We start from the raw sequence: 27787 nt of genomic DNA on the forward strand, positions 1-27787 counted from the left end.
CCAACGCAGGACTCATTCCCAGGACCCCGGGATCATGACCTGAGCCTAAGGCAGACGTTTACCCAAATGAGCCACCCGGGCGCCCCGCAAATTATCTTTTCATCAGTGGTTGTCTCTGGATCTATTGGCTTCAAATACCTGAATAACAATGAACTCTACATTTTAAGACATCCGAAAGTACACACCTGAGGCTGGGCTGGGACAATATCACGCTCTGAGCCTCCTGAAGAACAGGGACAGCAGTGACAGAACCCGCCGGAGCTGTTGCTTCACTACCAGCAATTCAAGTCAATGGGCCACATGTTGAAGCTTGGGAGGGAACGAGTGCCATCTTGTGGTGGGTTGTGTTCTCTCGGGGCATTTCTTTTTCTTTTTCTTTTTTTTTAATTTTTAATTATTAACATATAATGTATTATTTGTTTCAGGGGTACAGCTCTGTGATTCATCAGTCTTACACAATACACAGCGCTCCCCACAACACATACCCTCCCCAATGTCCATCACCCAGCCACCTCATTCCTCCCACCTCCCACCCCCCTCCACTCCAAGACTTTCTTTTAAAGCAGTTTTGGGTTCATAGCAAAGTTGAACAGAATGTACAGAGTTCTCATCCCCCTTGACGCCACACACACAGCCTTCTCACTGTCAACATAGTCCACCAGAGGGGTACATTTGTTACATTATGAACCTGCATTGATACGTTATCATCACCCCCAGTCCACAGTCTAGGGCTCAGGCTTGGTGTTGTATAGTTCATGGGTTTGAACAAATGTATAATGACACACATCATCATTATAACATCAAACAGAACAATTTCACTGCCCTAAAAATCCCCTACGATCCACCCATTCATCGCTGCTCCCCACCCCCAACGTCTGGCACCCACTGAGTTTTTACTGGCTCCAAATTTTGCCCCAGGTGATTTTTACTCTAAGATTTTCTTTATTTGGATGCCCACTTTGGGCTGATGCGTGATATAGAATAATGGTGTGGAAGACAGACAGCATCCCTATCCTGGAGAAGAGTGCAAGAGAATTATAAAAAAAAAAAGTCAAGTAGACAAATAAAATAATTACAATATAGCTGAAAAAGAAGATGAGGGGAAATGAGGGTAGGGCTACCTTAAATAAAAAGCAGAAGGAGGCACTTACACTAAAACTGCCAGGATGACAAGGAGTCAGGTATTACTGTGAAAAGAACATACCACCAAGCAGCAGCTCAGGGGGCGTAACATCTCGGCGTCGGGAAACAGTGAGGGCCCTGTGAACCAGTGGACAGGGCTGTAGGAAGGGGGTCATGGGATAATACCGCAGAGGCCATCAGGAGCTCAGTCTTGCTGGCCTGCTAGGTCCTGATAAGAAATTTGGATTTTCCTGTGTTTGCAGTAGGAAGCTCCTGAAAGCTTTACCCAGGGGAGGGATATCATCTGATGGGTGGGTTCAGAAGCTGCTAACATTTTACCCTTTGCTTTGTCACTTGCTATTTCTTTTTCCATAATTTTCTTTCCCTGAACTATTTGGCCATTAAATTATATACATTGTTGTGACCTTTTACCTCTGAATACCACCAGCTTGTTTTTACTAAGATTGGAGATGTTCTCTTACATAGCTTTGGAACAATTATCAACTTCATAAATTCACATTAACTTAGTATCACATTAGATATTTTACTTAATACACCATTCTTTTCCAATTTTGTCCGGTTCATCTAATAGTGCCCTCGATAGCTTTTTTTAACCAACCCCGCCAGAGTCCAATTGGAGATTTTGAAATTTATTTTTTAAATTATTTTTTTTATTGAGGTATCATTGACCTGCATTATATGAGTTTCAAGTGCACAGCATAAAGCTTCAGTATTTGTAGGTCTCACAAAATGATCACGACAATAAATTTAGTTAACATCCATCCCCATACATAGTGACAACATTTTTTTCTTGTGAGAACTTTTAAGATCTACTCTCTCAGCAATTTTCATATGAATCATACAAGACGATTAACTACAGCTCCCATGTGGTGCATTACATCCCCATGACTGATTTATTTTATAAATGGCAGCTTGTACCTTCTGACCCCCTTCCCCCAAGACCATTCTTACAACAACCATATTTGTCCAGTTACTTGAGATACCACCTTGATCATCTACTAGTGTTTTTGTATGAAGTTTGGTCTACTGTTGGACTTTCTTTTCTATTCTTTAGATATATCTGTCAAGTCACACGCCAGTTCCATGTTCTTCATGTTAGAGCCTTTGCAGTATGTTTTAATATCTAGTAGGGCTACACTCTTCTTAGAGCTCTTTCTCTTCATTGTTTTCCTAGATACTCTTTTGTGTTTATTTTTTCATGTGAACGTTAGAATCAGCTTTCCTAGTTTCCCGAAAATGGCCACTGGAATTTTTATTGGGGTCGCATTAAATTTATAAATAAACTGAGGGTGGGCTGACATGTAAAGATATCGAGAAAGCCTAACCAAGAATGAGGATGTTTTCCCATTAGCTCAAGTCTCCTTCTGTGACTTTCAGAAGGGTTTTAGGGTTTTCTTCAGATAAGTTTTGAGTACAGGCATACCTTGTTTATTGCAATTTGCTTTTAAAAAAAGGTTTTATTTATTTATTTGGCAGAGAGAGAAAGAGCATAAGCAGGGGAACAGCAGGCAGAGGGAGAGGGAGAAACAGGCTCTCCACTGAACAAGGGATCCTGATGCGGGACTCGGTTCCAGGACCCTGAGATCACGACCTGAGCCAAAGGCAGACGCTTAACCCACTCAGCCACCCAGGTGCCCCTCCCGCATTTTCATTATTATTATAATATTTGTTATGCTGATCTGTGATCAGTGATTTCTGATGTTACTATTGTAATCGTTTGAGGGCACCATGAACTGCAGCCAGATGAGACGGCAAACGCAACCGATAAATGCTGTGTGTGTTCTCACTGCTCCGCCAAGTGGCTGTTCCCCCTCTCTTTCCCTCTCCTCGGGCCTCCCTGTGCCATGAGACACAAGGACATTGAAATTAGGCCACTAAATAATTTTAATTATTAACTCTAAGTGTTCAAGTGACAGAAAGTGTTCATTGAAGCAGCAAACTTGATCGTTGTCTTATTTTAAGAAATCGCCACAGCCACCCCAACCTTCAGCGACCACCACCTTGATCAGCCAGCAGCCATCAATGTCAAGGCAAGACCCTCCACCAGCAAAAAGATGATGACTCATTGAGAGGTCTGAGGATGGTTAGCATTTTTCAGAAATAAAGTATTTTTAAATTAAGGTGTGTACCTTGTTTTTTAGACATAATGTTATTGCATACTGAATAGGCTCCAGTATTGTGTAAACATAAGTATTATATGTGCTGGGAAACCAAAAAATTTGACTCGCTTTATGGGAATATGCTCTCTATTGGAGCAGCCTGGAACTGAATCTGCAATATCTCTGAGATATGCCTGTATTCCTTGCTGCCTTGTTTCTAATATTTTCTCTTTATTGCTCTTACCACAAATGAGATTCTCCTATTCATTGTACCTTCTGACTGGATATTGCTTATGTGTGTAAATATTATTGATTTTTGCACATTAGGTTTATACTTTTTTTTTTTTGAGAGAAAGAGAAAGAGCCTTTCAACAGGGGGTGGGTGTAGGAGGGCAGAGAGAGAGGATCTTAAGCAGGTTCATGCCTGATGCAAGGCTCGATCTCACGACCCTGAGGTCATGATGCGAGCTGAAATCAAGAGTCTGGCGCTTAACTGACTGAGTCATCCAAGCACCCAGTTTCATACCCTTTTATCTGGATAAATTCTTTTCTAATTTGTGTTGGTTTTATCATTGATTTTTTAGAATTTTCAAGGTATACTACCATGTCATCTGGAATAGAGATAATTTATTTTCTCTCTCCCTTATTCTTCTATTGTTTTCTTAGCCAGATTTCATTTACTTGTACCTCCACAGCAATATTAAAGGATAGTGGAGTGAATGGGTATCTGTGTCTGATTTGTGACTTTGGGGCAAATACCCACTTAATATAGACGTTAAGTAAAACCGTGGTTTTATGATTGGAGTATATACATTCATGTTAAAAAATATACACTCATTTTTGCTTTTTTCACAAGCGTTTATTAGGAATGCGTGCTGCATTCTGTCAAAAGCCTTTCCAGCATCTATAGAGTAATGATATGGTTTTTCTTTTTAGGCTAATATGATGAATAATACTAATATATTTTCCAATATCAAATCATTGCTGTATTCCTGGCCTAAACCCCACTTGATGTCAATGATGATGACATACTGCTTTCTTTATATAGTGTGGAACCCTGTTCATTTTCATTAACATTGTGTTTAAGATTTTTGCATCAGCATGCATAAGTGATGTTGATTAATTTTCTTTTTTAGTGCTATCTTTATCAGGTTTAGGTGTCAATGTTAAACTTGTTTCATAAAAAAAACAGTTTAAATGTTTTTCTTTATTTTCCATGCTTTTGGACAATTTATTAGCACTGAGACTCTCTGATCTTTAATGGTTTGATTGAATTCCCCCCAAAATCATCTGGGCCTGATGCCTCTTGTGGGGTAGTTCTTTGATATAACTTTACTTCTTTAATGGAAACTGATATATCTAAGGTTTCCATATCTGCTGGGGTAAACTTTATTTGCTTAAGAAATTATCCATTTCCTTCTGTTTTGCAAGTTTATTTGTAGAAGTATAGAAAGTAGTGTCATAATCTATTAAATTCCTTATGTATCAATAGCTATTTTCTCTGTATCCTTTGTTATCTGGCATACTCATGCTTTTTTCCCTTTTATGTGTGGAAGTGGGTGGCTTGTCCATTTTGTTTATTTTCAGGGTCGGGATTTTGCTTTGCTAATCTGAATGAAAGGTTTTCTGTTCTCTATCTCATGAATTTCTTCTTTTTTCTTTATTATTTCATGTATTTCCTGCTTTCCTTTATTTTGTCATCATCTTTTTTAGGTTTTGAATTGAGAATTTAATTTATTTCCTTTCTTTTTTTTAAGGTTTATTTATTTATTTGAGAGAGAGAACACGCAGGCAGGGGGCAGAGGGAGAGGGAGAGAGAGTCTTAAGCAGATTCCACTCTGTGTGTGGAGAGCCGGACTCGGGGCTCAATCTCAGGACCCAGAGATCACAACCTGAACCAAAACCTCAAGTCAGCGGCTTAACGGACTGTGCCACCCATGTGCCCCTTCATTGTTTTGTTTTTATTGACACAGGTATTAGGGTTATGAATTTTTCTTTCATCGCTGCTTTAAATGTATCCCATAGATTCTTATGTGTATTTTCATTATCATCATTTTAAAGAAATTCTATGATTTCTTTGTTTTTCTTCTTTCACTGAAGAGTTGTTTAATAGAGATCATTTAAGGGCACCTGGGTGGCTCAGTCGTTAAGCGTCTGCCTTCAGCTCAGGTCATGATCCCAGCGTCCTGGGATCGAGCCCTGCATCGGGCTCCCTGCTCCGCTGGGAGCCTGCTTCTCCCTCTCCCACTCCCCCTGCTTGTGTTCCCTCTTTCGCTGTCTGTCTTTCTCTGTCAGATAAATAAATAAAATCTTTTAAAAAAATAGAGATCATTTAATTTCCATGTGTAAGGGCTTTTTAAAAAGCTGTTTCATTTCTAATTTCCAATTGTATTACATTGGGATCCAAGAATGTTGCATGTATATTTCTAGTTTATTGAAGCTACTGAGATTTTCTTTAGCTCCTGGTACATGATTAATTTTTGTGAAGAATCTGTGTGTGCTTAAGTAGTTTTTGGTATATATGTTAACCTTTTTATTATATTTTGGGGGGTCTTTTACACTCTTACATTTGTGTGTGTATACTCAACCTGTCTTGAATAGAGTAATGTGTAAAATTTTTCTATTATTAGTGTGTTTGATCTCCTTCTTCTTGCATTTCCTCCAGTTTATATTTTATATAGGTGAGTGCTGTGTAGTTTGGCTCATAGATATTTATAATTGCTATATTGTCATTGCAGAATGTGACTTTTTTACATTATAAAGTATCCTTTGTCTCACTTAATGTTTTTTGGCTTGCTTCTTTAGTATAAATATGTTCCAAATATTGCATGGGGCATACTTACACCCCCAATTACTTATCTATCTGAAATTCAAATTTAACTGTGCATCGTATATTTTATCTGCAACGCTAAATACAGATGAGTCCTAGAAATAAGGATCATTGCCAGTACCCAGACTGTGCAAACTAAATATCAATTCCCACTAAAAGCAACTAAATATGACACCTTGGAGACATGACAAATACCACGTGTACAGATGAGTCTAGAATATTTTATCTTACCAGAAAGCAAGGCAGCAATGGAATGTCTCAGGAGTCAACTTGAAAAGGCTTCTACTCCGTAAGAGTGCAGACATATAAATCAGGTTTAATTTTTTTTTCCTTTGTGAACTGGTGATACAGAATTTCCCAGGAGGCCATGGAACTGTGGTCATGTGGGTGATTGTGCAACTAACTTGTTCCTTTAGAATATGTTTGAGCCTGACCTTATGCATACCTCTTTATTTGATTATGGAGTGTTACTATACATGCCTAAACTTAGGGCTTGGTGGGTCAGACAACAGGCAGCTCATGATGGACAACTTAGGTAGCTTGGTAACTTGATGGCCCATGATTAAGAGATCAGTCTCCACTGTGGCCCAGGAGCAAACCAGAAGCTGCTTCTCAGAAATAAAAAATGACATCTTTTTCCCCCAGTCCTAAAGAACTATGCTGTGATTCCCTTATAAGTTCCGTCAAAGGTTACATACACTACTCTTACCTATAACGGACACTGCAGGCACCATTGAATCTGTTGAATCATTGTGGCCCATGGGTAAAAGTAGTTTGCACAGCAGCTTGACCTATCTAGAACCTTCTGCTCTCACTCCTACTCAAAACTACAGTCTTTTGAGTTACACAGTAATTGGGTCAGAGTAACATACGTGTTCAAATGAGGTATATGTTGTCTCCAAAATCCAAAGAGGCCCCCTAGGCATTGTGTCTCTTAGTGAGACAAGTCAAGATTCAGCAACTTTTCTTTCACTCTGAAAAGGACATCTCTAGATGCCCTGACCTACTGGGTCCCTAAAAATTTCACTGAATGGCAGTCTCCTGCAATTTTTAATTTTGGGATTTATTTCCTTCCAAATATCTTTTACATGCTTTCTCAAGGTGACTATAGTATAGTTGACCCTTGAACAACACAGGCTTGAAATGCATGGGTCCACTTACATGTGATTTTTTTTTTTATAAATACAGTAGAGTACTGAAAGTGTATTTTCTCTTCCTTATGATTTTCTTAATAACATTCTTTTTTCTAGCTTACTTTATTGTAAGAATATAGCACATAATACATATAACATACAGAATACATGTTAATTGATTTTACATTATTGGTAAGACTTCTGGTCAACCTCAAGTCTTCTGTTATTCATAGTTAAGTTTTGGGGGAGTCAAATGTTATATGCAGATTTTGGACTGCACAGGGCATAGGTGTCCCTGACCCCTGCATTGTTTAAAGGTCAGCTATTTCCTGCTCACCAGGTAGAATCAGCAGGATATTATCCACAATAGGACATTGGCATGATGTCTTTGAAATGGAGCAGCAGTCAAAGTCCTTGTGGACTAGATTATGATATAAAGCTAGAGGGTCCTAGGGTGAAACAATGAAAGTATTCCTTATCTTGGCAACTTAATGAAAACTGCTTTTATGGCCTTTAACTAATAGGTATAAAGTAAATGCATTAGCCAGATCAATAGCTATATATAAGGTGTCAGAGATTATGCTGATTTACTCCACCAGTGAGCAGCTGGAAGAGCAGCTGCTACTAGAGTCACCATCTAATTAAATTTATGACAATCCACTGTAATTCTTCATCCATTTGCCTTCCCGACAGGCCAAGTACGGGAGGTAAATGGAGGTGTGGTGGGAATCACCATGCTGCATCTTTCAAGTCGTTGAGGGTGACAGTAATCTCTGCAATTCCTCCAGGACTATGGTATTGCTTTTGGTTTGCTATTTTCCACAGTTGAGAAGGTTCTAGGGGCTTTCACGTGGTTTTTCCTACCAGAATAGCTTTAAGTCCATAGGTCAGGGAACCACTATGGTCTGCCAATTGCTCAGTATGTCTGTTCAAACCCTGCTTTCTGAACCTGGGGAAATAACCAAATTAACTTGATGAGCTCACCATCTGTTTGTGATTCCAGTTAGCTTACTCCAATTAGTTGCCCCCCTCAGGATCTGGAATGCGGACCTGCTCCCAGGGTGGCATTCATTTGCCTCTCCACCTTTCTAATAACTGCCAACCTTTATTTTCCAGAGCAATTGCTCTCTGTGTTAACTTCATCGGTCCAAAGAAGCTCTCCCATTTTGGAATTCTGATGGCATTTATTACCTCTTTCTCATCGTATGACATGTTCAATTAAATTTTACCAATGTTGGAAGGCACCATAGTGTTAAGCACATAGACACTGGCCTCAGATTATCTGGGTTTGAATCTCAGCTCCATCATACCGTGGCTGTGTGACCTTGGTTAAGTCACTTAGCCTGTGCTTTAGTTTATCCATTAATTTACTGGACATAATAATAGTATGTTTTGCTATAAGTACTGGAGGAGTTAGTATTTATAAAGAGCATAAAACAGCGTTTGCCAGATTCTAAGCCCTAAGAATGTGTTCCTATTACAGGAAGGTTCATGCTCACAGTTATGTGGTACACAGAGCATTTGCCTAGAACGAGGAGCCAGCAATTGCCCATCAGCTTTAAATTTTCTTAGAGATCTTCTGGGCTCCTTGACCCAGCAGCCTCTGCATTTGGTCAGCTTTGGCATGAAAGCCAAAGATGGTGGACTCTCAATAGTCACTTTTCAGAACTTAGTTGCAAGTTGGAAGGATGGTGACTGCTAGAATTCGCGAGAGGAAAGACAGAGCCACGCTGGGAAGGAAGATGTTAACCTTCCCAAGATTTTGGACAACCCGCGTTTCAACCAACTCATGGTGATATTCATGGCTAGCCCTGAAGGTACGGTCAGCCTATTCAGGCCCCACGCCTCTCTCCACGCCCTGACCACCGCGCTCGAGGGTACCCAACCGCTGCACCAGAGCAGCGGGCCCAGCTCTAGCCCCACCCCTGCAGTCGCCCCTCCTCCCCTGTCCCCGCCCACCCCTCGCCCCGCCTCCCCGCGTCTCCTATCGTCCCATTTCTGCAGTATGCCCGGCTCTGCCCCCCTCTGTTGCCCCGCCTCTCCTCGTCGCCCTCCCCTCCCCGCGGCTTCTATGGTCCCAGCCGGCAGCGAGCCCCGCCTCTCCCCGTCACTCCACCTCCCGGCCTGCTCCGATGGTTCCCGCCCTGCCGTGAGCCCCGCCCCTCCTCTCGTCTCCCCGCCTCTCCTCGACGCCCCGCCTCCCCGCGGTTTCTGTAGCCCGGCCGCTGTCCCCGTCTCCCAGCCGCCGCCGCTGTCTCCACCGCAGCGGCTGCCACTTGAGTGGCGTCGGTGGCTTGGGGGGCCGGCCGCCATGGCGGCCGAGGCCGTGGCTTCGCGCCTGCAGCGGCAGGAGGAGGACATCCGCTGGCTGTGGGCGGAGGTCCAGCGCCTGAGGGACGAGCAGCTGAACGCGCCCGACCGCGGCCAGGCCGAGGGGCCGTGCCTAACGCGGGAGGTGGCGCAGCTCCGGGCCGAGAACCGCGACCTGCGCCACCGCCTCTACCGCCTGCGGCTGTGCCTCGCCGAGGAGTTGAGCCAGCAGGCGAAGCTGGAGGGCACGGCGCGGGCGGCGGCGGCGCCGGAGGAGGCCGGGCGCGCGGCTGCCGGCGCGCAGGTAGCGGGGCTGCGGGGTCGCTGCGGGGAAGGCGGGCGGGTGCCGCCTAGAGCGCCGGGCGGGCGGCGCCGCGGACTGCGACGGTGCACGGGTGACGGTGGTCCCGCCGGAAACCGGTGCGGCCGCGACGCGCTGCAGGGGCGAGCCTCGCGGAGCGCTGCTCTGTGCACCTGCTACGGCCTGGGGAACCCGTGAGGGGCCTGGACACCCTTTGGAGCCCTGTATATCCAGCAGTCGCTGGACTGACTTAATGGTGTCACTTCCAGTAGCTCTTCCAGTAAATTGCCACGCATTTTCTTCAGTAGCAGAAATAACATTTTCCTTTGTTTGAAAAAAAATGCTGGAGGGTTTAAAACTCACTATTCTTCCCTTAAGCAGGAATATCAACAGCTACGTAGGTAAACTCATGCACTCAGTCTAAAGAATGGCTGGTTCTGAGCTATTTACGACAGGTGGCTTTTGCTTTTTTGTTGTTGTTTACTTGTTGAGATCTGTATATTTAGCGTTATTATTTAATAGAGTGTTTTAATATTTTGATCCATTGAAGGACAAATTATCTTCGTGTAACATAATACATTTTCTGAAGTTCTAAATGCTTTCTCAGACTGTGGGATGTTCTTGAGTTCTTTACCAAGGGTAACTGGTTCACTGGCAACATCTTCCTAAAACAGTCCATTTAAAGTGCGGCAGCAGGGGCGCTGGGTGGCACAGTGGTTAAGCGTCTGCCTTCGGCTCAGGGCGTGATCCCGGCGTTGTGGGATCTAGCCCCACATCAGGCTCCTCTGCTATGAGCCTGCTTCTTCCTCTCCCACTCCCCCTGCTTGTGTTCCCTCTCTCGCTGGCTGTCTCTATCTCTGTCGAATGAATAAATAATAAATAAAACCTTTTAAAAAAAAATAAAGTGCCGCGGCAGCGACACATCCATTTTCCAGCAACATTATGTTTAAAGTTTAGGGGAAAAAACTTTAGAGAGCAAAATATTTTAAATGTATTTAGCAACAGTGTGTAAAAATGCACAGACAGGAAGGATGGAACCCCAGAAAATGACTTGCCCATCTTGAGTTGTAGGTGGTGGTCAGGGAAGCCCAGCCTCCAACCTGGGATACTTGCTGACTGCTGGCATGTCCTTCTCCTCTGCACGTTTCAGATGTGTCCCTCTTTCTTGTCATTGGTATGAGCTATTTATAACTTACCTTTATTTCTCAGCCTCCTTTGAGTCAGACCCAAGAAAAGAACACTAAAAAGAAGGAGGAAAGCGGACCTGAGAGCGAGGTAAGTTGTTGCTATGGAAATAATGTAAAACACTCCCTTGTAATTTAAATATGCTGATACAGTTAATTGCCCAGATTTTTAATTAAAACATAATTACGAATTAAATTATGACACTAGTAGTACATTCAAAACCTTGCCAGCCTCAGCTACCAGACGGCTTAACTTTGAGCTGAGCTAGCCACGCGGCTCTCTTTAAGTGCTTCTGCATTTATTTAAGCTGAGGTACCAAAACTTTTCTTTTGTGTTAAGGAAATTAGCTACCATAGAAATCATGAAAACAAACCAGAGTAGGTTTTGAGCATAAACCCTTGGCAGGAGCAAAGGAGGAGAACCTGGCCTCAGAGGGATCAATCTGCTTGAGATCAGACAACCAGGAAAGACAAGGAGAGAACAAAGTGGGGTGGTATATAGGTAGGCACTGAACTGTGGAGCTGTGCGTACACGAGCATTAAGCACGTGGTGGAGGGAGATGTGGTAGTTAGAAGAGGTGGGCTTTGAGCCAGACCCTGACACCTAAGGTGGGAAGTGACTGGGAGGAGAGTTGGAAATAACCCGGGGGGTTTTGGGAAACGGGGTGAGGCTTACTGCAGGTCGAACGGGTAGAAAAAAGTGGGCTGCGTATGTTAACCTTCTTGTATTCTAATGACTTTCAGGTGACAAATCAACCAGATTTTGTGAAGGAAAGATTGAAGCTGTTTGAAATATTGAAGAAAGATCATCAACACTTATTTGCCATTACTGACAAAAAGGGGAATACCAGCAATGTGATCACAGTGAGAGTGGCTGATGGGAAAACAGTGGAAGGCGAAGTCTGGAAAACAACACCTTATCAAGTGGCCGCTGAAATTAGGTAAATCATAGTTTGGAGAAGATATTCATTATTCAGTATTGTGCCAGAGCTTGGTGACGGCGTGTTCCTCAGGGACTGCAAGAGTATTTTTTTTCTTACGTGAATAAAATAAATGTCATTTTTTTCCCCTCTGGCTTCGAAAGAGGGATTTAAATAAGTAATTGAATACCAGAATACAATCCCTTCCTCTCTAAAATGTGCACATTTTAAAGTTTTAAGAAAAATGCATAGTAGAGAAAAATGTATAATCATTGACAGGTCACGTTACATTGACTTTGTTTTGTTTTTTTTTTTAAAGATTTTATTTATTTATTCATTCGACAGAGATAGAGACAGCCAGTGAGAGAGGGAACACAAGTAGGGGGAGTGGGAGAGGAAGAAGCAGGCTCATAGTGGAGGAGCCTAATGTGGGGCTCGATCCCATAACGCCGGGATCACGCCCTGAGCCGAAGGCAGACGCTTAACCGCTGTGCCACCCAGGCGCCCCACATTGACTTTGTTCATCAAGATATTTCCACGAGAATTTACAGATCTTTTGTTGTACTTAACTCCAAGTCTAGTCATCATCCCACCAGTAAATAACTGTGGGTGGTTCTTTGAACCACATTGGGCAGATCCCTGACAGTTTCCAAGCCTGTTTCTTTTTATCTCTGTGGAATAATAATGCTTTTCCCATTTACCTAATGAGGTTGTAAAAATTAAGTGAAATACTGCATATGAAAAATACTCTGAAAATAAAAGTGCCTTTAGAAATGTACAAAATGACTTATTATAGATTGAAGGTATATGTGTTAGAGGTATTATCAACCCTGGAATAAGTACTTTGAGTTTCCTAGAAATTAGATACATTAGTGAAGTTATTAGTGAAGTTGACCAATGTTAATTCCCAGCATTAAATATAATTCTATGGAAGCTATAGCTCAAAACTGCCTTTCACTATTTAAAAAGCAAGCTTTTTCAACAATTGAGATCTTTAGATTTCCTTGGAAAACTATGATTAAAATTATATATATATATTTTCCATCTCATCATATCTTACACTCTAATGGCCTCTCCCAACCTGTTCCCATGTTTTCCAGGAGAGATGATTAGATGTGCTGGGGGGAAAAATGGGCTTTAAGGTAAAAATAAGTATATGTTTCTTTATGGCGAGTCAGTTTGCATGTTGGCATATTAGAGACTGAGAAGTTCTGCATTGAAGAAACCTGTTTGAACTTGGGAAACAAAATTATTTGATTATAGGACAGGTTCTTCATTGTGCCCTTAATAATCTACATTTCCAGAGGGTACCAGCTTACAAACCCTGTAGTCAAGTTTCATGATAGAGGGATTGCGGGAGTGTCTAAAAAGTAAAGTTAGCCAAAACTAAAAGATGAGCAAAGCTGGTATATCAGGCAAACCCCGTAAGAAGAAAGCAGTGATCATAATATAACTTTGAGACACCAGAATTCAGGGCCAAAATCATCAAACGGGGGACTTATTTCAAAAATAGACAAACAGTGTAATCTACAATGACTATTTGTCCCAGACCTTTAGGAGTGAAATAATGTAGCATCAGATCAGAAATATAAAATTATAGACACTCAGGAGTGGTTTAACTGTCTTTGGACAGGTTTTGGACAGATCATATAGGTAAACATTAGGGTTATATGTGTCTGAATAATCACACTGTGAGGGGGACTTATTGGCTGCTCACCAGTCTTTGTGGTCTACAGACAGAGATCTCTCAGCACACATGATTGTGTTTTGGGTTCCTCAGAACCCTAATTACATGCAGAAATATACAGTTCACATATTCTGTGAGTAAAATGAAATCCCTTATGAACTCAGTACACATTAAATGATAGCAAGACAAAACAAAATAAAACTTGAAAGTTAAAAAATCTCTTCAAAATAAGGTAAAAGGAAATAAAAACCACAGAATTTTTAGAAAATACTTTAATGAGAATATATATATCAGAAATCTGTGGAATAGAGCCGAAGTAATGATCAGAAACAGATTTGTAGTGTCAAAGGCTTTTCTAATCAGAAAGAAGAAGAAGAAACAGACTAAAAATTCAACTCAGGCAGTTAGAAAAAGGAGGGAGCTCTAAGGTGAATTAGACAGGAGCACCTGGCTGGCTCAGTTGGTTGGGTGTCAGGCTTTTGATCTCAGCTCAGGTCTTAATCTCAGGGTTGTGAGTGGGGCTCTATGTTGGGCTCCTACTTAAAAAAAAAAAAAAAGTGAATTAGAGAATAGTATTAACTGGAAAACTATCTGAATAAGTAAGTGTTCAGTAAGGTGGCTGGATAGAAAATAAATGAGAAATTAATAGCTTTATTAAATTATACTGCCTGTTCTCTTAGATAACTGAGAGTTAATTGCATAGATGATTATTCCTGGTCTGGGGGAGTCTAAGCATAACATGTAACATGGAAATCATTAAGGAAAAGATGGACAAATTCAAACAGCACATAAAATAAAACACTTAAGAAAAATGGCTATGTGTAAAAATGACACATAAAATGGGAAATGACAGATGTGAAAAAAAAGTGTACCATAAAAAACAAATGATTGCTGTCTAAGTGCTTTTCAGATTAATAAGAAAAAGATGAAAACTTCAAAAGAGGAAGAGATTATCTTGGAAGTGTAAACAAAAATTATTACGTGTTCTCGATTTGTCCAAGGTTTATGAATAGCAGTTAATATTGATACAGTCTTGGGGAAGTGGCCCTGCCGGAGGATAGATAAATGGCCCAGTCTCTTTCAAACTTTTAAAGCCTTCAAAACATGCAAACCCTAACTGTTGGACCCAGTAATCCTATACATAGCCGTGTATCCTAAGAAAATACTGCTGTAGAGGGGCGCCTGGGTGGCTCAGTCGGTCTAAGCGTCTGCCTTCGGCTCAGGTCATGATCCCGGGGTCCTGGGTTTGAGCCCCATGTCGGGTTCCCTGCGCGGTGGGGAGCCTGCTCCTCCTCTCCCTCTGCCACGTCCCCTGCTTGCGCACACGCTCGCTCTCTGTCAAATCAATAAATAACATCTTTAAAAAACGAAAAGAAAAGTACCCCTGTAGAAAAACAGAGCAAAGGACAGTTCATAGTAGCTCATGAAAGCTTGTTTGCAGAGTGTGGTCCCCAAACCAACAGCGTGAGAATTACCTGAGAACTTAGAAGAGCATTCTTGGGCCCTGCTCCACGCCTCTTGAATTAATGAGTCTCTGTGTTGGTGAGCCCCTCCAGGAGTTTCTGATGCAAGTCCAAGTCTGAGAACCACTGAGTTAGGCTAAACTGCTGTCGCAAGAGACCCCTCCCCCACCCCACCCCTACCAAGAACCGTGACTTTAATAAGGTAGACCTCACAGTCTCTCATATGACAGTCCAGAGATGGCCAGTCCAGGCTGGTGGACATCCCTGGTCCACGCAGTCATTTGTGGACCTGGCTTCCTTCTGCCTTGTTGATCTGCCATCCCCTAGGTCATGGTTTGTCCATATTTAGGGGTGGAAGCTGAGCTCATGGGTCATAGACTCGCAGGCAGGGGGAAGACAGCTGAGGCACAATGATGCTTTGAGGGCCACACCCCACAATGGCACACTCTAATTTCCTCTTACAACCTATTAGCTCGCCTTTAGTCACCTGGCCACCCCTAGCAGTCAGAGAGAGTGGAAATGTCGCTCCTGCTGGCCAGCCACATGTCCAGCTAAAGCCTTCTCCCCGTGGAAGAGGGAAAGCATGGTTTAGGGGACAACGTCTGCCACAGTGTGCACCTGTGACATCCAGAAATCTGTGAGATCCCTTTCTCATCATCCCGCGCACTTGGTGCCTCTGTAGATGAGACAACTCTAGGTCCCATCAGCTGAAAGCGTGGAGTTTCCAAGTGATGTGCAGAACACCCCGTTAGGCTGGCCTCTTATGCTCTAGCAACAAAGAAGCTGATAGACAGGGCTGCCCACCCCACATGTATGTACAGTGTTGCAATACACACGAGGCCATCACAGTTGAAGTGTATTTGGAAGAAAGGAAGGAGCAACAGGGTATCCAGTAGCGTAGAGAAGCCATCAGATCCTGTTGGCAGTGATCGGAGGCCCGCAGCTTGGCAGTGCATAGTGCTTGGGTCAGCCTGTCTGGCCGCCCATTGTTTTCTGGTCCACAGTCCCCTGGAGGCCCTGATCTTGCTCTTTGTGAGTTCCTAGTTGTCCATCCTCCTCATTAGCCACATCTGAAGTACAGTTTGTCCTGGAGTTTGTTCCGGAGGTTGTACAGTTGGCAGCACCCAGTTCCTGCTGGTGCACACCTGGGGGTTCAGAGCTCCTTTAAAGGATCACACAGTCACAGGTGTTTGTAAGCTGGGCTTGTCCTTTGGCAGTACCGTTTTCTCCAGCAAGGAGGCTTCCGGGCTGTTTGCTTCTAATCAGTTCCAAGTGAAGTGATCTCGCTTAAGGAATTCTTCTAGACAGAGACTTCTCACCCCTTTTTCCCCTGGCTTTTGTGCGTGGCTCCTTCCTCTGTCCCACAGTTCAGTGGCCTGAGATCGTATGAAACAACAGGCTGTGGGAGGGCAGCACCCTTACTCTGATCCCTGCAGTAGGCCTGGCCCCTATTGTCAGTCTTGATGTGTGGCCTTTGAGAAGGGCTGTCTGTGCCTGTCCCTCGTGCTGTTCGGGACAAAAGACTGTTTCTCCAATCTGGCACAGCCTCACATTTCTGGACTCTTAGTCAGTTTGGATTACAGGCCACAGGCAGAGCCTCTCTTGGCAAAGTCCTGTCCCTTCCATCTCTGCCTCCAAACCAGATAATTCCCACCGAGGCTGAGCTCGGTCTGGTGGTATTTTGGAAAAGCTGCAGTAGATGTCCAGCGTTTACCGACATTCTGCCTTTTTATGCCTGCTTCCTGCGTGCTGCAGGCATTGTAAGCACATTAGTTTGCCTTCAGGCTTTATCAAATATGTTATCAACTATTTAATCAAATATCTGTCAATATTTGATACTTATCAAATACCAAATGATGCCACGACAGGGGCTGTTGGCTTTCCACATCTCGCTGCCCATTTGCTAAGCCAGTGCCACGTGTTCTGGTTTTGTTACTTACCTCCAGCTCCTTACTTTTTTTTGTATTAATTAATATACAGGCTAAGCTGCTGCAACAGAGAGACCACAAAAATTCAGTGGCATAAATATGATCAAAGTCTATCTCCTGTAGCAGTCTGGACGTGCGGGGGGCCAGCTTGGCAGGGCATCACTCTTCTCCATTAGTCATCTGGAGACCTGAATTCCTTCCGTTTGGTTGTGGGACCATCTTTGTGTATGTCCAGTGTTGTGCTTGTCTGCGTGGTCCAGGGGAACAGCACGCCTGCGCTGTGGTGTGCAGAGGGCGGGGAGGGGATGGAGAAGGGCTCTCCGTTGTCTTAAGGCTGGGATGCAGAAGTGCTACAGGCCACTTCTGCTTGTATCCATTGCTTCCAAACTTAGCCACACGGCCACATCTGGCTGCAAGGAAGGCTGCAAACTCCTGTACAAGAAGGAGAGAATGGATTTGAAGAACCCTTAGCAGTCTACAAAGCCAGTAAAGATGAAAATAAAATTCTACTTCATTAATAACAGTAACTAGCATTTATTAAGAAGTTTTTATTGTGAGTGTGCTTTATTTAATCCTTAGAATCAATGGATGAGGAAGGTCCTATAAATCCCCATTTTACAGATGAGAAAGCCGAGGCTTAGAGTACGATGTTCAGTGTTCAAACCCAGGTTGGTACTCTTAACCACAGCACTGTACCACTACTCAAGTTACTCACAGAAATGCAAGTTAAAACATAATATTGGGAAGAGGACGTGGTTTCATAGTACCTGACGTTATGAGGGGAACGAGAAAGGGTACCCTTGCACCTTTCCTGGTCAGACAATTTGGCAGTATATTCCAACAGAGGCCATTAAAGCACATTTCCCTTGACCCAGCAGTTTTACTTCATGAAGTTTTCCTGAGAAAATGGTTGGGAGCTAAGATGTGTGTTCAAGAACGTTCACTGCAGTGTTATCTGTCACTGCCAAAACAAAACAAAGCAAAAACCCCCACGAAGAAATAACCAAAATGCCCAGCCACAGAGGGTTCAGTAAGCAAGTCTTGCTTCTGCTGCAACTAATTACTAGTGTGTTTTTCAAGTCTGTCTGTTGTCAGGGAAAATGTGTGACTTACTAAGTTTAAAAAGTACGTTACCAAATAACACATACAGAATGGTACTATTACTAGATTTTTATATTGGTATATGTACTTATCAAAAAATGTGGAAGGACATACAAAAAATGTAAACAGCAATTTCTGGGTGGTGGGATTGAGGGTGTTTTTTTTTTTGCTTTGCTTTTCTGTGTTTTCCAGGTTCTTAATGTGTTATTTTTGTCAATAATTTTCAAACAACAATAAATGCGTGGGGGGGGTGTGAGAGAGAGAAGGAGAGGAGGATACAGAAAAAAATAGAAAGACGTACTAAAATGTTAGGCATAGTTATTTCAAGTTGGTAAATTTAGATGTGATTTTTGTTTTATTCTTTGTGTTTTGTGTTTTCTGTTTTCCAAGTGTTGTTGTTGTGTTGTTTTTTCTTTTTACAGTGGATGTATACTACTTTTGTATTTAAAATAAATGTTACAAAATTTTAAAAAATCTGTTTTATTAGTTTACATTTGTACTTTCTATTTACTTAAAAAAAGAAACACCCTGGAAGTTATTCTGATCTTTTGTTTTAATGAATCATTGTAGCATGTAATAAGGTTAACTCCCAAGTGACTTCTCTCTTATTAGTCCAGAACTGGCTGAAAGCACAGTTGTAGCCAAAGTAAATGGTGAATTATGGGACTTGGACCGTCCACTGGAAGGGGATTCCACTCTAGAGCTGCTTACGTTTGATAATGAGGAAGCTCAAGCTGTAAGTATTTAAAAGCCAATCAATGAAACTTTGGGTATTTATATCGTAATTATGTACGAAGACACATAATAAAGTCAAGAATAATGAGTTCTGTAACCTTATAAGATTTAAAATTTGCTTATTGGTGTTTGGTAAGTATTTAATGAGTTTCTATGGAATGAATGTGTACAAATATACACCAGCTTTTAAAGAAGCTCCTATTTATCATTTTTTAAAAAATAATTGCTTCCTTAAGCTATAATGCTTTATTATAATGATCGATGTATATTCCAAATGAATTTTTAATAGATTCTTAAAAATGGATCTGTTTTGTAATATAATAAGTGTAGGGGAATTGGAAAACATTATTAAAACTCAGATAGTTTAAATAGTTATTAATGTAATATTCTATAAAATACCAGATTTTCATGTAGGTCTCTGATATGCATCGTTACCTTAACTTTGCAGTTTCCCTTCACGCAGCCCATTATCCGCCTAAAACCTAACGTGTGATTAGCTTAGGTTACATTAATCTTGAAACTTATGCTAAATTTCTTGATTTATTAACCCAAACTTATAAGAAGCATATTATAATTACTTTTCTGTTTAAAATATGTAAGGTATAACAATTCAATAGCTAAATAATACTATATTAATAAAATCACACTTAAAATTGATTCAGGAAGAGCAATTTTTAGAAGAAATACATAGCATATATGTGTTATTTAGTTTTTCTCATGAGTTGTTAACAGCTGCCACTAACTTCATCCCAGATGTCATCCCTAGACTTTATAGTTTTATGAATTCCCTCAGTCAACTGACCCGCATCTAAGGCCCTGGAGGCTTGTATCAGACACTGTAGGGCTACAGTGGACAAGGCATGGAGACTCCCGCTTCCAAGAGTTCCAAGAGTTTACATGCAGTGGGAGGAGGTAGTAAACAAGAAAACACCTAGAGGTTTCAGAGAGTGTCAGTTTCTGGAGAAAGTCAAATAGGCGCTGGAACCAAGAGCCGCCCTGATAACTGGTGGGGCAATTAGTTTTGATTCTCAACTAAGGGCCCAGATCTTGCCTGAAAGCCTTGCATTTTCCCACACTGGCTGGCTCTTGGTTCCCCTCCAGGTGTCACTCCTGAGACTCTTTTTACACAGTTGGCTGTTGCACCTTTTCGATCTGCCAGGTACTGGGGCGGTAGGGGATGGAGGAGCTACCAACTGTAATGTTCCATGGAGATGTGGGCGTCTTTGGGGTTCTTCCCTCCTTGCATTCAGTGACCTCATGAAAAAGAAAACATTCACTATCACGGGAAATCTTTCTCGAGCGCCGAACCAGCAGGCCCCTCTGCTTGCCGTGCTCATAACATGGTATCCGACATTGGATTGTAGGGTTTCCATAAATATGTGTGGTTGTTGATGCAAATGATAATGGTCAAAAACATTTACCACATGTTTATTTGCCAAACATTTACCAAGTGACCCTGGCCCCTTGAGTCCCCGGTTCCCCTAGCACGCAGGCACTGTTTTAATCCCTCTGTTACAGATGAAGGCAACCAGAGCTCAGAATGTGAAGTAACTTTTCCAAGATCTTGATGCTTCTTTTAATGTAATTTAGTAACAAAGATTTTGTTGTTGTTGTTCTTGGAATTTATTTTCCTGTTGCTATGAACATATTAAGATACTGAACACAAACCAACTTATGAATATTTAGCACATATCCATGAAAAAGAAACCGTATAGAAAAGCAAATCTTGAAAACTCAGATCCAAAAAAATGAGAAATTAATGATTTTTTAAAAGCATTTTTTGCCTTACGGAAAAATTTAAGACTCTTTTCTATTATAAAAGATGATTCTATTTATAAGAATATTTAGAGCATAACGTAACATACTGAAGAAACACCCTCTGCCCTCTAGATAAGTTCATATAGAAAATGACAGGAAGAATATTCATGTAAAGCTGATAAATATGCGAACAAGGGGCATTTTATAAAATGATACAGCTTGCAAGTTTAAAACATATCTAATGGTATTTCCTTTTTGTAAACATAGTGTCTGGTAACAATATATGTAGGTATATATCATTCTCCTTTAAATCTTTGGGGGAAGTCCAGGGAAACCAGTGATGTGCATCCACGATCTCATGCTCAAGACAGCACAAGGTACTTGGTGGTCCTTAGAGGTGTGAACCAGAAAAGCAGATTCATGTAAGAACCAAAGCGGCCAGTTCTGTGCTTGTAGCGCAGCTCAGTGGTCTCTTCCAGAACATCAGGGCGTGACTCGGGCTTCACCCCCCCCCCCCTTCAATGGCCAGTCCCCTCCCCCCCATCCTCTGGATTCTCTCAGCGGAGGACACAATGAACCACGCCCTTCTTTTAAGGTCCTTTATGGCGCCCCTGCTTTTCTGGCTTCATCCCCACCATCGGTTTGTTCTGAGTCTTCACCATCTGCCCGCAGAGTAAGAATGCCTTGGTGCTCAGTCCTAGCACCCTTTCTAGATTCCCGTTCCAGTCTGTCCTGTCTATTAACTGGCCGCTGTCAATCCTTCTGTCTGTCGCTAGACACGTCTCAGTCTTGCATAGAGTGCTGCCCATGTAGCATCTCCATCCGGAGCTCGCACAGGAATCTTTAGTATGTCCCCGGTGGGACTCTTGATTTTAGCCCCGGAACGGATTCCCTTCGCTGTCTGCCCATCTCAGTGTACGCCCTCGCGACCTACCTAATTGCTCAACCTGGAGTCCCAGAGGCTGGTGTCCTTACTGCCCACTCCCTGCATGCCAGTCTCAAATTCATCAGTAAGCCATTACGTTCCTATGTATCTTTAATTTGCCCGCTTCTCCCCGTCTCCACTGCCGCTGTCCAAGAATCTAGATGGTGTTATTATAACACCACCCAAGAAACTGCCTACCTGCTGTCCTGTTCCCCTCAGATCCATTCCCATACTGCTACCAAACGATGTTTTAAAATGTAAACTGAATAATTTCTTTTCTGCTTTAAAACCCTTCACTGCATCTCATTGCATGTAGAATAAAACTCAGCCCAAGGCCTGCATGGTTGCTGGCCCTTTCTTCCCTCTGCAGCCTTTCTCAGGCTACCCTGCTTTTTCCCTTACATGTTAGCCACACAGGCCTTCCTGACTCCCTGTGAAGGTAGAGCCTTCACTGTTATTCTTCCTTACAGCGCCCTGTGTTCATCGCCCTTTAAATCCTCCTCTCACCCTGTGCTTATGCACTTGCTGGTTTGTGTATGCCTGTCTCTTCCACCCTGTGCTGCAAACTGCCTGGGGCCAGTGACTCCTTTTCTTTCACTGTTGTATCCCTAGCACCTAACACAGTGTTTGGCTCAACAAATATCGAGGTGTGGACAATGCACCAAAGAAGAGACTTGGGTTCATGTTGGCAGTTAGTCTGCCCTCCCAGCACCATCCAAAGCAAAGGGGCTCTGCCTGGGGACCAATGCTCTGGGCCCGTTTGCAGATCCTCCCCCAGCCTAATGCTGCAGGTTGGGATTGCCCATAGCCTGCTCCGCCAGCCAACTCCCTCTGTTCCGATTTATTTTGTTTGTCAAACAGCTTTCTAACTGTGATGTTTCCTATTTAATACGGGAAAGAAAGTGCTGCCAGGGGACTCCATTGTCTTGCTTCTTCGGCACCTACGTTTATTTGGTGGCTTGGGTTAGTTACAGTTTATCTGTAAACCATTGATTCCTTGGGAACTCAAAAACCAACTTGCTGACCTTGTAGGCCTGATCAGCGGCCCTTGGACAGTGGTAAATTAACTCGTGTGTACTGTCCGGGGGTCTCAGGCAGCCAGCAGGCATTCCCAGGTCACACTCTTCTCCCTTCAGAGCCATCTTGTCCAAAGCTGTTCATCCTGTGAAGACTGCTGTGTAGACGCAAACTACTTTGGCCCTCTGCGTTCAGCTTCGAGGCTGTCCCTGGAGAGAAGGGGAAGGAAGGCAGTGTCTGTCACTCCTGGCTTTCTTCCACTCTGGGCTGAACAGGGCTACACTGCTCAGCGTTCCAAGCAGATGGTTGAGGTTTCACAACCTCTCTGCGAGGGAAGATGCGCGGAAGGACGTGGTTTGGGAGCTGTGTTTTTGCTGTGACTCGGGACAGAGAACCCAGCTTGTGGCCCTGGCGTAACTGCCAGGAGCATGCAGAAAGTGTTCTCTTCGACGTGGGCATTGAAGCATTTCTTTTCAAACTGATGTTGCTCTGTGTCTTGGTGTTCATCCCCTTAAAGCGTATCCACTTGCTTCCTTGTGTGGTTGTCCTCACAGTTTTCCATGCCGTAATTCGATGGCCACTGGCCTCTGTGTTCCACGCAGGTGTACTGGCACTCCAGCGCTCACATTCTTGGGGAGGCCATGGAGCTTTACTACGGAGGCCACCTGTGCTACGGTCCACCCATTGAAAATGGATTTTATTATGACATGTTCATTGGAGACAGGTAATACCGCTGCATAGTCACTTCCGAACGCATGCGTTTATAATGTTTACATGTTAACTTAGTGAATGTGTCTATAACTTGAGTATGGTCTGGCTATGTTTAAAAATTATTTTTTTATGAGTTTAGATTCCAGAGCAACTTCTCAAACTTTCTTTCTTCTCCCCAGAAGGAAGTAATAATACTATTTATCTCACATAAGATCTGCCAGAGCATAGTACTAAATTAAGAACAGAATCTCAAATTAAATTTAATCCCCAGAGAGCGGCTGCTTCAGTTCTGCTCCATGATAATGAAGGGTGCCGTCCACCTTGGCCAGACATCTCACGCAGATAAGGACCAGGCAGAGTAGGGCACAGAGACCTCACATTCGGCGGGGCTGTACTTGAAATCATTAGCAACGGGCCTGGCCCCAGCCCACCACCTGTGTTCCCCATAGCTCTTAAGGCCTCGCTGCCAAAGCTGAAAGGGTCCTGAGGGTCCTTCCAATTCCTGTCCCTCCCTCAATCCAGCTCTTCCAGTTCTATCTCCTTAATAGTTCTCCCATCCTTCCCTCTTCCTCTGTAGTTCTGCCTGAATTAGACCCATAACATCTCTTGCTGGATGACTTCGGTACATTTTGTCCTTACCTGTCACCACCGCACTGCTAAGTGGTGTCCCTAACTGAGCACCCAGTACTGGATAGCTCCTGCATACAACCTTGTCCAGCTTCACCTCCTATTACCACCACCCCAAGATTCATTCAACAAGATTTCTTGACTGTGCTTGGTGCTGGTGATCAGCAGTGAACAGATTAGTCTGTTCCGTGGAGCTAACAGTCTGGTTAGCTTAGACAGTAAACACACTAACAGCCATTTACTATTAGGTGGTGATGAGTCGTTCGGAGGAAAAGAAACCAGGTGTGGGGAGGTGTGTGCCATGATAGGGGGTCAGGAAAGGGTAAAGTGATGTTGAAGCAGGGACCAGAATGGAGGAAGGGAGCAAGTTCTGAGGCTGTTGTGTGGGTGGGTGGGGTGTATTTATGGACATTTGGGGGAAGAACGTTCTAGGCCTCTGGGACCTCCCTGGTGTGGGCCTATGCCTGGCTTGTTTGAGGAAAGGCAAGGAAGCCAGCATGGATGGAGGGGAATGAGGGTTAACCAGGGAGCAGCTGAAAGAGGTCAGCTGATGGCTCACGGAGGCCCATTCCCTGTGAGTGCCAGACTGGACACTGCAGTTCACACCTAGATCTTTCTCCCAACCTGGATTGCACAGTCACCAAGGGCGGGGACTTGTGAGCACTTACTACAGCTCTTTTGAACAAAAATGTAGATGCATGAAGTATAAGGTAGACCGCCCAAAGAACAGGTCTCAAAGGAGCTCAGTCTAACCGGGGAGTATTTTAACCGGGCTTTTCAAATTGCACACCTCATTGCAGAGAAGAACTGCGGGCAGATCATTTCCTCTGTTGGGGCCTCTGGAGTCTTCTTTGAGGAATGAGATTATCTGCCTTGCATGTGGACGTATGAGTTTCTGAAGTCCTGGTACAATAAAACACAAAATTCCTCAGTGTCAGTGACAAGGGCCTGCAAAAAGGACATTGCAGGATGGCTGAGAAATCTGTGTTGACTCTCACTTGCTCTTCTTTTTAGAGCGGTGTCCAGCACAGAACTGTCAGCCCTAGAGAACATCTGTAAGACTATCGTAAAAGAAAAGCAACCTTTCGAAAGACTGGAAGTCAGCAAGGAAGTGCTCCTCGAAATGTTTAAGGTAATTTCAGGAAACTCTTTAGAATAAGAAAACCTTTTTCCGGGAATATTAAAAATGATTAATTGACATAGACAGCTTTTTTTTTTTTTTTTTTTTTTTTAGCAAATAATTGAGTGATGCTTGCCACATTGTTCCAGACAGTTTGGCAGCCCACTGTCAGGTTGTCACTAGTCACCCAATGTGATATGTCCCCACTATGTCCTGAAAATTTTAATGCAGATATATGTAGATGAAGGACCAGGTGAATAATTTTCATGTGTGTGCTTATAAATGTGATTAATTTTGAGTACTGTTAATATTAGACTACTAAATTCAATAATACTTCTGCTTTCTCTTTATATTATTTTGACCAATGTATGTAAATATATTCTTAATTTGATTTTTATTTATTTATTTTTGAGAGAGAGAGAGAGTGCACATGTGCGAGCAGGAGTGCAGGGTGGGGGAGGTGAGGGGCAGAGGCAGAGAGAGAGAATTTTCAGCAGGCTGCACACCCAGCCCAGTGTGGAGCCTGACTCGGAGCTCAGTCTCACAACCCTGAGATCGTGACTGTAGCTGAAAACAAGTCAGACGCTTAACCGACTGAGCCACCCAAGCGCCCCCTGATTTTATTTTTTAAATCATATCGGAGAAAGCATGTAATTCGAACACATGAATTGTGAATTTTGTGGTCTTGAATTAAAAAACAGATTTGGGCTTGGTAAAGTTGCAGCTGCTTGTTTGTGTGTGTGTGAGGGGGTAAAATACACAAAATAGAGAATTTTATTATGTTAACCATTTTTAAGTACAGTTCTGTGGCATTTGGTACATTCATATTGTGCAACCATCACCACCATCTTTCTCCAGAGCTTTTTCCTCCTCCCCAATTGGAACCCCACACCTAGGAAACACTAACTCCCTTTTCCCACTTCCCCCTTTTCTTTCTTTCTTTCTTTCTTTCTTTCTTTCTTTCTTTCTTTCTTTCTTTCTTTCTTTCTTTCGCTTAATTTATTTGACAGAGAGAGACAGCAAGAGAGGGAATACAAGCAGGGGGAGTTGGAGAGGGAGAAGCAGACTTTCCACTGATCAGGGAGCCTGATATGGGGCCTGATCCCAGGATCCTGGGATCATGACCTGAGCCGAAGGTAGACACTTAATGACTGAGCCACCTGGGCGCCCCCCACTTCCTTTTTTTCTGCCTCTATGAATTTGACAACTCTAAGAACCATATAGGTGAAATCCTGCAATATTTGTCCTTTTGTAACTTCCTTATTTCACTAGCATAATGTCGTCAAGGTTTGTCCATGCTGTAGCATATGTCAGAATTTCCTTCCTTTTTAAGGCTGAATAATATTCCATTGTATGTATAGACTGCGTTTTGTTTATTTATTCATCTATTGGTGGACACTTGGGTTGTTTCCACCTTTTTTTTTTTTTTAAGATTTTTTATTTATTTATGTGACAGAGACAGCCAGCAAGAGAGGGAACACAAGCAGGGGGAGTGGGATAGGAAGAAGCAGGCTCCTAGCGGAGGAGTCTGATGTGGGGCTCAATCCCAGAACGCTGGGATCACACCCTGAGCCGAAGGCAGACGCTTAACGACTGTGCCACCCAGACGCCCCTGTTTCCACCTTTTGACTGTTGTGAAAAGTGTCGCTGTGAACATGGCGGTACAAATATTTGTTCTAGTCCCTGTTTTCAATTTTTTGGGGTGTATACCCAGAAGCTGCCGGATCATATGGAAGTTCTCTGTTTTGTCAACTGCCAGACTGTTCACCACAGCAGCTGCGACATTTTACATTCCCACCAGCGGTGCACAAGGCTTCCAGTTTCTCCACGTCCTTGCCAACACTTGTGGTTTTCTGTTTTGTTGATAGTAGCCATCCTAATGGGTGTGAAGTGGTATCTCACTGTGCTTTTGATTTGCATTTCTCTAATGACGTGGGATGTTAAGCATATTTTCATGTACTTATTGGCCAGTTGTATGTCTTATTTGGAGAAATGTCTATTCCAGTCATTTGCCTATTTTGTAATTGGGTTATTTGTTTTTTGTTGTTGAATTATAGGAGTTCTTTATATATTCTGGATATTAATCCTGTATCAGAAATGTGATTTGCAATTATTTTCTTCTATTTTGTGGGTTGCCTTTTTGCAGCTACTCTTAAGAGCTAAGCTTAATCAAATCTCTGTGAAGAAAAATGATTTGATTTGAACATGTAAGTATGAAACAGTTAAATCATACAGATCTATTTTTTTCTCTCAACAACTATCCCCTTTAACTAGTTATTTAATAAAAAGCACCAAGGTAGTAGTGCTGAAACAGGAAAGAAAGGAAAAGTGCCTTCTGAGTTTTTAATGTAATGATGTCATTTACTATAAACTTTGTTTTTGTTTTATGCAAATTAATAATGCAGCTGTATCCTCAGAATTTTATTTCATGTAGTTAAAATTGGAATCTTCTAGCCTAAATGTGAGACCTGAAACCGTAAAAATCCTGGAGAAGACGGGCAGTATCCTCTTTGACAGAGGCTGTAGCAGCTTCTTACTAGCTATGTCTCCTGAGGCAAGGGATATACAAGCAAAAATAAACTATTGTGGGGTACCTGGGTGGCACAGCGGTTAAGCGTCTGTCTTCGGCTCAGGGCGTGATCCCGGCGTTATGGGATCGAGCCCCACATCAGGCTCCTCCGCTATGAGCCTGCTTCTTCCTCTCCCACTCCCCCTGCTTGTGTTCCCTCTCTCGCTGGCTGTCTCTACCTCTGTTGAATAAATAAATAAATAAATAAATAAATAAATAAATCTAA

General features: G+C 42.8%; 1 protein-coding gene across 2 annotated transcripts in view; it reads left to right on the forward strand.

Annotated features, from left to right (window-relative positions):
- The first annotated feature begins 9496 nt into the window (after positions 1-9496).
- The window catches only part of TARS3 (threonyl-tRNA synthetase 3), a 71914-nt gene continuing 53623 nt past the window's right edge, over positions 9497-27787 (forward strand). For both annotated transcript variants that reach the window (XM_040642682.1, XM_040642683.1), the window contains exons 1-6: positions 9497-9819; positions 11026-11091; positions 11745-11941; positions 18712-18835; positions 23137-23258; positions 24887-25004. In XM_040642682.1, coding sequence (XP_040498616.1) covers positions 9517-9819; positions 11026-11091; positions 11745-11941; positions 18712-18835; positions 23137-23258; positions 24887-25004 — 930 coding nt within the window. In that variant the 5' untranslated portion in view covers positions 9497-9516. The remainder of the gene's footprint in view (positions 9820-11025; positions 11092-11744; positions 11942-18711; positions 18836-23136; positions 23259-24886; positions 25005-27787) is intronic.

This window comes from Ursus maritimus, unplaced genomic scaffold (assembly GCF_017311325.1).
Source record: "Ursus maritimus isolate PB19 unplaced genomic scaffold, ASM1731132v1 scaffold_27, whole genome shotgun sequence".
NCBI classification, from domain to species: domain Eukaryota; kingdom Metazoa; phylum Chordata; class Mammalia; order Carnivora; family Ursidae; genus Ursus; species Ursus maritimus.